General features: G+C 42.9%; 1 protein-coding gene across 1 annotated transcript in view; it reads right to left on the bottom strand.

Annotated features, from left to right (window-relative positions):
- Positions 1 to 681: 681 nt before the first annotated feature.
- The window catches only part of ABLIM2 (actin binding LIM protein family member 2), a 197,085-nt gene continuing 186,647 nt past the window's right edge, over positions 682 to 11,119 (bottom strand). The window contains exon 22 of the mRNA XM_073647851.1: positions 682 to 1,520. Coding sequence (XP_073503952.1) covers positions 1,407 to 1,520 — 114 coding nt within the window. The 3' untranslated portion in view covers positions 682 to 1,406. The remainder of the gene's footprint in view (positions 1,521 to 11,119) is intronic.

The following is an 11,119-nucleotide window of genomic DNA, read 5'->3' as shown; positions in this document are numbered from 1 at the left end:
AGACCAAAAAGAGGTGGAGGTCCAAGACCAAAAATGAAATGAGGCAGGCCTGTTCTGTTTTTGGCCATTTCGGCCTTAAACATCCCTACACTCATATTAGTAAATATGGATTTTATTTGCTCAAATCTGTTAGTAAAATCCACAGGTTTTTCTGTCCCACGTGACTGTAACCCTGCTTCTGCTAAGCCTTAGTCACTGTGAGTAGGCTTAAATGACCGGTATAAAATAACACAACATGGAACCTAATGGCAAAATTAAAAATTACAAGACCGATTCATCATTTGCAGTTTTGTTAAGCCACTATTCCCTTTTTGCATTTTGGCATTCCTTCATAGTTTTTTTTGCAGCAATTTCTTTAAAAGGGCTCCTGAATTTTGCACAAAATAATAAAAAAAAAAATACACTTTTATTTTTTTCCACCTTTTTTCAGCACAAAAAAAAAGTTGCATTTTCTGCTATAATATTGCAAAACTTGTGCAATTTTTTTTTTTTTTAACATAAAATCACTTTTGGGGGGACGAGAAGACTTGGAGTGCATTTGCCCAAAAATGTTGTCACCTTTTTTTTTTTTTAGAAAAATTGCAATTGATGAAAACATCTGGAATCCCCAATGATAACCATTACAAAAAAAAAAAGCGAAGCCATATAAATGAGTCTTTTAAAAAAAAGCCGAAAGATAAGGCGCAAATTAAAAACAGGAAAAAAAAACAATAAAAAAAATATTGCAAAAAAAAAAAGGGCGCAAATGCAATAATAAATTTGGCCAAAAAGTTTATAGGTTTCAGCTCTGTGGTTTTCCAGCCCTGCCACCATTTCCTATAGCGCTGTCATTAATGTGCACTTATATAATGTGACTTTTTTTTTTTTTTTTACATCCAGTTGGTTTTACTGTCTCTAGATATATCTGTGAGAAGATAAATTAGCTAATTAGTGGATTTCCAAGCCACATAAATAATTATGGAAGCAAAAAAATGCATGAGAAACCCGGCCATTACATAATGGCGTACTATGCCGATCTGAGTGTTAGTGAATACACGGGCGTAGCGAGCACAGGCTTATGAAAAGTTTTGTTCTAAGGTTAGTCAAGCTTTCATCTCCGTAATAAACCACATAAATGAATGCAAGCATGGCTGACATGCGAGTCTTTGGCCCTTGTGTCACTTGATTGTGATGAGAATTATGGATACATGGGTTATACATACGGTTGTACCCCGGATATACCGCCGTGGGTGTTACACTGTTCTAGGGCAGGTAGAAATATTGTAAATAAAGCAACATTGGCAGACGTTGGCATGTTAGAAGATGACGGGAGAACTCGTTGGCCCCATGGAACAGTCTTGCCTCGCTCTTCCAGGAGTCATTGGTAACGGTACGGATGGCAGTTCTAGTAAGCGGCTTGGCGTAGGCTAGAAAAGCAGAGCCTTCTTCTTCATGTCATTCCTCTTCCATAAAGCCAAGCGATCAAATTCCTCGATGTTCATCCCAAAGACGTTTTGGAAATCGTCTGTTGACAGGTGTCTCTTCATTACGGTCATGAAAGAAGAGACAATGAAAATCTTGTTAGACGTCACTTATCTTATCCTTTATGATGGTATCTGGTTTACAAAATCAACCTTCAGGTTCCCATACTAGAGAGTTTTATTTATCGGGGTCCTCTGTTCCGCGAACCATTCAACATTGACATTGCACCACCAAGAAGGAAAAGTCATGGAATTATAGAAATCACAAGATGGATAAGACAGGTTACTGATATGAAATGATGGAAAAATGGAAACAAAATTCTTAAAACATCTGGATATATTCAGTATCGATTATGAGCGTCACGTGCAGAAATCCCCGCACTTACTCGTCTTGGCTGCTACCAATAAGGTCATTAATGGTTGTCTGAGGAAGGTTCTGCCGCACTGAATGCACTTGGACAAATCATCAAGATCCGCTGCTGCCAACCAATGATGTCCCAGATGGGCTTGACACAAGTCTGGTGACGTTGCAGGTTGTAGTAGCACATTTAGGGCAGACAGGCTGCTCACAGAAGTATGGGCAACATGTAGCCTGGCGTTGTCATGTTGAAAAATGGCTCCGGGACGCTTTGAAGAAATGGCTGTACCATGGTTCCATAACCAAATCAATGTAAAGCTGAGCTCTTCTTGTACCTATGATGAATACTAGAGGCGTCCGGCTACCATACATTATGCCATCCCACACCATAATCCCAGGAGTAGGATTGGTGTCACGTTCCCTTTTTATGAGGTTGCCCATGTGATATTGTCAAATATAAACAATGGCAAGTAGTGCTGCAAATGAAATTGGACATCACATACCAAGCCTGAGGAGTCAAACATTGTCTACACAAACCATCAGAAGGAGTTCGCATAACATTGGGTTATGAACCAGACGTTCAGCTACAGGTGTTCCACTGACCTCACTCCACCGGTCTCAAAGGCCATCATGGTGCAGAGCAAGGCACCAATGGAGGTCTGTCCTCTTCAAACAATGACTTGGAAACAAAGATATCTGAAAATTACATCTGGGATGTCATCTGGGATGTCATTGGTCGGCAATTGCAAAGGGAGCTGACAGCAGCGGATCTTGATGATTTTCCCAAGTGATTTCAACTTGGCAGAAGGTTCCTCAGACAACCATTAATAACCTCACTGAGAGCAGCCAAGGCTGTAAGTGCGTGAATTTTTGCACATTGCGCTCACACTCTATACTGAATAAATTGTGATTCTTTGAAAGTTTTTGTTTCCATTTTTTCATCATTTGCAGATCAGTAACCAGTCTATCCATCCTATGATTTCCATAATACCAAGACTTTTCCTTCATGGTGTTGTAATTTCAATGTTGAGGAGAGTATAAAAGTCAGAACAGCTGCAAAGAACATCTCTTTCTATGGAGAACCCATGTAAATACGTTTATGCCCAAAAATTACAAAAGTATTCTCTGAGTGATACCTTTATTGGCTAACAAAAAAAAAAAAATATATGCCTAGGGTTTAGGCAAATATATATATAGGCATATATATTTTTTCTGGTTAGTCAATAAAGGTTTCACCCCGAGAATACTTTTCCCATTTTTGAGCATAAAAGTATTTACATCGATTTTTCTGGCTAACACAGTACCACAATATAACTTTGTATTGTAAATTATGGAGAACACACAATTTGTACACATTACACAGAAAGTCCATTTATCTGATTAGGAAATATGTAATGCTTTATTTCTCCTGCGGGGGCACTGCAGGGATATTGAACACTACCAAATAGATTCTCCCACATATTAATTCTGATTGCTGGAAACCTTAGTACCAGGATAACCTATGGTCAGCTTTTGTTGGGGTACCAGTCTAAAAAACCCAAGGATTGCTCATATTGACTCTTCATTAATTAAATTCAAGGTTATGGGTGATGACCGACTGAGTTATTTCTGCTGTCAATTTATTCAAACATTAAAGGCATCTGCACAGGGTTTAGGAGCCTCACCTGGAAGAAGAACACATTGACTCACAACTTGGTCAGCTTCATCACTCAACGAGCTTTACCACTGATTGTACAGCAAGATATTGTGAAAGTTAAGGGTTAAGTTTATTTTTATTTTTTGCAGGATTCACTTTAGTTGACATAATCATTCAATCAGGCATTGGAATCAAAGTGTGATGATGGGCATGTTGAGATAACATTGAAAGGAATGACCAGAGGCATGGATTGATGATCTACCGGAAAGAACTCCAAGTTTAACAATATCATGGTCAAAAGGCAAGTGCAACCTTCAAAGAATAAAAGTGACAGCATCCACTGGTGAAAGAGCAATTAGTTACACAAGGTTGTGGCTACCGTCATGTAAATTCCTGTTAAGATACTAGCATAGCACTGCAGGAATCCAGTGGCAGAAGGAGCACAAGCAGGAACAACAAGCAGTAGTAAAAGTTCTTGGAGTTAGCAAAGGAGTTGTAAGAAACAATCCGTAGATAGGTGAGAACAGTCTGGGTAAGACAGTCCAGGAGCTGGAGACAGGAACTAGACTAAACAGTTAGACACAATATTCAAGCAATGAGTGAGAAATCCATGTGGCTTTAAGTAGGCCCAAAAAGGAAACAAGATAGATTCCACAGGTTCAGAATCTGCCATCTTAGTAAAGCGCAATTGCAGAACAGCAGCCTCCAGTGGTAAGGAGTGGAATTGCAGCACAATTATTAATAAGATGAACAATAGCAGCCACTAGTAAAACTGTAGAAGGACAACGGGAATCCTGACATTTGACGTATTTCAGTGACAGGTTATCATGGGAGCTGATACTTTGTGATGACATTCACTAGAACACTGTTGTTAGAATTGTAACCAGCACATCTTCGCGCACTGTCCCTTTTTTTACTGAGGATGTGATTGTCATTAGTTGGGTGCAATAAAGGGGTGCACCATGGGTTGCCAGTGTCCATGGCAAAGCAAGTATCGCACCCCCTAACCTAATAATGATGCCCCCTTAAATGGAATCTAATTTGCAACATTTTTAACCCAGTTTCTGGTGTAGTTGCACTGTGGAATGTCCCACGCTGTCTGCCCATAAAAAAGCACCACACCTATCATGGCTTGTCTGGTACTACAGCTCTGTTCTCTGAAAAGCAGCCATGGGTTTTCTAATCTTTAAAAAAAACCTTCAAGGGAATCTGTCAGCAGGTTTTTGCTATGTAATCTGACAGCAGAATAATGTAGCGGCTGAGACCCTGATTCCAGTGATGTATCACTTAGTTTACTGGGTGCAGCAGTTGTGATATAATCGCAGTGCTGCAGATCTAGCAGGGATCTGAATGCTGAGCCCTGTATAACCCCGCCCACAACACTGATTGGCCATTTTCTGTGTACACTGTATATTGACAGAAAGCTGTTATCAGTAGTGGGTGCATGGTAGGACCAGGAAGCACGAGGCAGCTAGTCCTGTAGTGATAATCTCCTGCTGATAAAACACTGAAACAAAAACACAGCCCAGTACGTGACACATCGTTGGAATCAGCCTCTCAGCCCCTACATCACGCTGCTCTCAGATTACACAGCAAAAACCTGATGACATATTCACTTTAACACAGATTATGTCCACTGACTGTCCTTTTGCACCCCTAAGAATTTCATACACACTATGCCTTTATAATATCCCTTACACAGGCTGGATGATCACAAGAAGAATAAGTAACCCTCCAGAACTATGACACGGATACAAGGAGTTAAAAATAATACCGGATACTGTGTAAACTAACTCAACAAATATGTATCCTTCAATAATTTATGTTCACACCCTTTTATAATTTTTTTTTATATATTTATCTTCTAACCCTCTGGAAACTATTTATTTATTTTTTTTTAAGAATAATTTTACATTTTGGTTCACCTTTTTTGTATTATATTAGGGAATTGTATCATGATCTGTTCCCAAATGTAGGGTTAATATGAGAATCCCTGAGTCTGGAGCACGGGCAGGGCAGAATTCACTGTCCCTCCGCAGCCTGCCGCGGATCATCACTCAGGGCTCACACAGTAACAGGGGCTCGGCTGTGGATATCGCGTCCTGAAAATATAGGGGTGGATTTGGAATCTGGATACTGGCAATGTAGCCTGGAGCACGTACTGTATGGAAAACTCACTCAACATGTAAAACGTATTAATATGTGGGGAATGCTGCTGCGGTGAGATCATACTTGCAAAAGTAACCGCATCGTATGGTCTTTATTTCCTTTAAAACAAAACTTTGGCAAATTCTCCTTGTATCCCTGCGAAACCAGGACAGTTTAGGTCAATTCTGCAGAATGGGATTTAATCAGTAAAGTAATTAGGACTGAGGTAAATGTAACATCAGCCATCATGAAAATTGCAAGGTTCAGAGTTGAAGAGCGGTGATTAAAAGTGATCGGATCCAGAGGAAAGTCCGGCCATGTTCTGGAGCAGACAACAGCTCCTTGAAACTTTCCTTAAAAAGCGTCTTTTCGATTGCAATTATTCTGTGGATGTCGTCAGGAAACGTCTTCAAAAGACCTGAGACCCCTAATCCCTCTTTTACATTTCAGCTGCAAGTCGAGTAATTAAGTAAAGTTGTGCTGGTCTCTATATTGGAGCAGGAACACAAACATTTCTGGTGCCCAATAGGGCCACGTCCAAGGATCACAGGAAGACATAGGTGTACTTCAGGTAAAATGGATAAACCTGCTGTAGGTACTGGTGAGGTGTCGAATATGAGGTTCTGCAGCAGCTGAGGTGCTGAGGGATTTGAATAACACTAAAGAAAGTATCCCTGTGTGAGAATTGTTCCTCTCAGTCTTTGCACACCAACAAGTCATAGTTTCACGAGTGTGTCAGGTGTGACAGACAGTCGCTTTGGATCCGGCTGCAGAAGGGCACTGCGCTTGGCATTGCAGAAGCCTTCTTGATCCTCTCATCTCTGTAGTATAGTTATATCCTTCTCCCTTTAGGACCCAGCAGCGACCTCCACCTTATGCTGCTGATTGACACACCCTTGCTTGGTAGTTAAAAATGCTCAGTTTCTCCAGAGAGTCACCGATGATAGTTCTATGTACCTCTGTGCAGGCTTGGAGTACTAGTAGTCGGCTAGTCTCATCTTTGGTGCCCTTGGAGGCCAGTTGGCGTTATCTCTCTGGTGTCTGCTAAAGCTAAGTGTATCCCCTTTGTTTGTTTACCTTATCTTTAGTTTGTAGTGGGGCCTGATAAGTGCTCACCCCGTCCCCTCCCTATCTAGGGTCTAACTCTAGGGACATTCAGTGATTAGGTTTCCTGCTCGGCGATAGGTACAGAACCTATATAGGGACTATAGGGTAGGCAGGGTGATATTACATCTGCCAAGGGGTCTCCACTCCCCCTTTCCCTAATTGTTGGGCTCCCTTCCCCTTCTTCCCGTTGTTGTACACTTATTCCTTCCCTCACCTTGCGTGACACAAAGTAGGGATGGCGATGGTGTTCCCATTAGTGACACCTACAGTGTCCCCAATTGGTGCTCCTCTCATTAGTGCCATCCACGGTTCCTTACACTAACGCCAGCAACAGTAACTCACATTGAGACCAGCCACACTCCCCTTAGGGATATCAGCCATAATGCCAAATAAGTACCAGCCACAGGTTTCTTTTTGGTAATAACAGCAAAGTTCCCCCATTAGTATCAACCACAGGTCCCTTATTAGTAACAACAGGCATAGTATCCCTATTAGTACCAGCAAGAGGCCCATTCTTAGTAATAACAACCATGGTACCTCCCATTAGTATCAACCATGGGTCCCTCATTAGTCATAACAGCCACACTGCCCCCATTAGTGTCAGCCACATCATTAGTCACAGCAGCCATAGTGCCCGTTTCAGTGTCCGTTACAGGTCCTTTCTTAATGAAAGCCAAGTGCCCCTATTAATGCCAGTCTCAATCCCTTCTTAGCAATAACAGCCATAGTGCCCCCAGTAGTATCAAACAAAGGTCTCTTCTTAGTCATAAAAGCCACAGTGCCCCCATTAGTATGAGTTATAGGTCCCTTACTAGTAACAACAGCCACAGTGCCCCCATTAGCGTCAGTCACAAATCCCTTCTTAATAACAGCCACAGTGCCCCCATTGATACCAGCCCCAGATCCCTTCATGTAGCAACAACCATAGTGCCCCCATTAGTGTCAGTCTCAGATCCCATATTAATAATAACAGTCACAATGCCTCCATTAGTGTCAGTCACAAGTCCCTTCTTAATAACAGCCACAATGCCTCCATTGGTACCAGCCACAGGTCCCTTCTTAGTAATAACAGCCACAGTACCTCCATTGGTACCAGCCACAGGTCCCTTCTTAGTAATAACAGCCACAGTGCCTCCATTGGTACCAGCCACAGGTCCCTTCTTTTATAAATAACAGCCATAGTGCCTCCATTGGTACCAGCCACAGGTCCCTTCTTAGTAATAACAGCCACAGTGCCTCTATTGGTACCAGCCACAGGTCCCTTCTTTTATTAATAACAGCTACAGTGCCTCCATTGGTACCAGCCACAGGTCTCTTCTTAGTAATAACAGCTACAGTGCCTCAATTGGTACCAGTCACAGGTCCCTTCTTTTATTAATAACAGCCACAGTGCCTCCATTGGTACCAGCCACAGGTCTCTTCTTAGTAATAACAGCCACAGTGCCTCCATCGGTACCAGCCACAGGTCCCTTCTTAGTAATAACAGCTACAGTGCCTCCATTGGTACCAGCCACAGGTCCCTTCTTTTATTAATAACAGCCACAGTGCCTCCATCGGTACCAGCCACAGGTCCCTTCTTAGTAATAACAGCTACAGTGCCTCCATTGGTACCAGCCACAGGTCCCTTCTTAGTAATAACAGCCACAGTGCCTCCATTGGTACCAGCCACAGGTCCCTTCTTAGTAATAACAGCCACAGTGCCTCCATTGGTACCAGCCACAGGTCCCTTCTTAGTAATAACAGCCACAGTGCCTCCATCGGTACCAGCCACAGGTCCCTTCTTAGTAATAACAGCCACAGTGCCTCCATTGGTACCAGCCACAGATCCCTTCTTAGTAATAACAGCCACAGTGCCTCCATTGGTACCAGCCACAGGTCCCTTCTTAGTAATAACAGCCACAGTGCCTCCATTGGTACCAGCCACAGGTCTCTTCTTAGTAATAACAGCTACAGTGCCTCAATTGGTACCAGTCACAGGTCCCTTCTTTTATTAATAACAGCCACAGTGCCTCCATTGGTACCAGCCACAGGTCTCTTCTTAGTAATAACAGCCACAGTGCCTCCATCGGTACCAGCCACAGGTCCCTTCTTAGTAATAACAGCTACAGTGCCTCCATTGGTACCAGCCACAGGTCCCTTCTTTTATTAATAACAGCCACAGTGCCTCCATCGGTACCAGCCACAGGTCCCTTCTTAGTAATAACAGCCACAGTGCTTCCATTGGTACCAGCCACAGGTCCCTTCTTAGTAATAACAGCCACAGTGCCTCCATCGGTACCAGCCACAGGTCCCTTCTTAGTAATAACAGCTACAGTGCCTCCATTGGTACCAGCCACAGGTCCCTTCTTTTATTAATAACAGCCACAGTGCCTCCATCGGTACCAGCCACAGGTCCCTTCTTAGTAATAACAGCTACAGTGCCTCCATTGGTACCAGCCACAGGTCCCTTCTTAGTAATAACAGCCACAGTGCTTCCATTGGTACCAGCCACAGGTCCCTTCTTAGTAATAACAGCCACAGTGCCTCCATCGGTACCAGCCACAGGTCCCTTCTTAGTAATAACAGCCACAGTGCCTCCATCGGTACCAGCCACAGGTCCCTTCTTAGTAATAACAGCCACAGTGCCTCCATTGGTACCAGCCACAGATCCCTTCTTAGTAATAACAGCCACAGTGCCTCCATTGGTACCAGCCACAGGTCTCTTTGTGTAGCAACAACCACGGAGCCCCCATTAGTGTTAGTCACAGGTCACATTTTAATAAGTCACAGTCCCCCATTCAGTGTAGGACTGGGGTGCTAAGAGCCCACCAGTAACACTGACTGTGGGTACACATTGTTCCGCCACTCGTGCACAGGGGCCCACTGGGGGATTCACCTGTTCCCCTGTGGGCCATTCCAAGACTGGCCACTATTAGTATTAGACATAGGATCCTTTGTAGTAACAGAAATAGTACCCCCTATTTTACCAGCCCCAGATCGTTGAATTAGTTATAACAGCCTCATTGTAATACTTTTTCTTATAATTTCACTATCCCTGGTGATAAATTCCCTCGTGATCTAATGCATTGAAGGTGTTTATTTCACATTTCTTAAAAGCTCTAGGCCAGTAAAAGAATCAATGGTACATTTAGGCAATTCTTTGAGGTTGCGTCCTCTGAGGCCACCCTAACAAACAGGTGCTCTAGGTTAATGCCACCTGCTAAAACCGGCCCTGGTCCAAGTTCCTGATAGTAGTGGCATGGTTTGCTTCTATAGTAAATGCCCCTTCGCCATTCAAAGATATTTTACAGATGGTGGCCTGAGGTTGCCCAGGTGTATTATATTATCAGAAGCAGTGCAGACTGAAGGTCCCAACTTTTGAAGGTCACTTTGCTAATCCCTTGATAGTTCTCCTTTGGACTGTGTATTGATTCAGGTGTTCAGCATCATGATGTCCCTACATTAAAGTTCCCATCACACATTGCTGTCGTCATATTTATCCCTCCATGAACTACGCGAGTCTTTGATCTTTTCTGAATGGCATTAGCCAAGGCTACACCTGCTCTAAGACAAGGAGATGAATAAACATCAGTGCAGCGATGGATCGTTAAGTAGCCACACGTCTTATTAGGAAGAAGAGCCAAGGGGTCCCTTATCTGTCCAAAACAAACCAAATGTTCCCAAACACAAGTTACGATTAAAGGGAAGCTTTTAACCTACATGTATATTTGCTGTCAAGAAGTCCCCACCCGTTATCAGTAATGAGATACATCCATTCATGGACTCCAGATGTACAAGCTTTTCTAACATTCCCTATACTTGTCAGATGTCTTTTTTGTATAATCCTGGCTTAAAAAAAGAAATGACGCTGCGAAAGCAAAAATCGCTTGCTGAGTAATGAGGAGAGGAACACATTGAAGTGTTTAAGGGAAGGAGTACCAATCTGAATAAACAAGGATTTGTGAGTGGTGTCCAAAATCTTCAGGGGCTGCATGGCATGCTGAGGATATTATGGAAAGGACAAAGGAGAAAATAGGATTTTTAAGGTTTTGTGGGCATCAACATAGGCCTCATTCAGTTTATTTACCTCGAAGCCAGGGAAGATTTTAAAGAGAATTAGGAAGTTGTTTTGGGGCAGAGACCAAACAGCACATTATTATTATTAACGGCCTTCAGCTCAATCTCGAGCCATGGCAACTTGATGGATGAATGCTCTGTAAGAAGATCGATCTTGTGCATGTCTAGATAGGTCCACCAGGGTCTCCTCCGCCATTATCTTGATTGTATCAAGCCATAGGGTTGCTGGTCTTCCTCTTCGTCTTGTTCCTTTTATTCTTCCGACCATGATGTCCTTCTCCAGTAATTGCTCTCTTTGTATGATGAATCCAAAGTAGGCAAGTCGTAGCTTGGTGATCTTTGCTTCGGGTGGCA

The sequence above is a fragment of the Phyllobates terribilis genome, unplaced genomic scaffold (genome assembly GCF_046119375.1).
Source record: "Phyllobates terribilis strain yellow unplaced genomic scaffold, ASM4611937v1 Scaffold_1__5_contigs__length_1240528914, whole genome shotgun sequence".
NCBI lineage: Eukaryota > Metazoa > Chordata > Amphibia > Anura > Dendrobatidae > Phyllobates > Phyllobates terribilis.
Note: the sequence above shows the minus strand (reverse complement) of the source record. Positions and strands in the feature narration are given on the sequence as shown.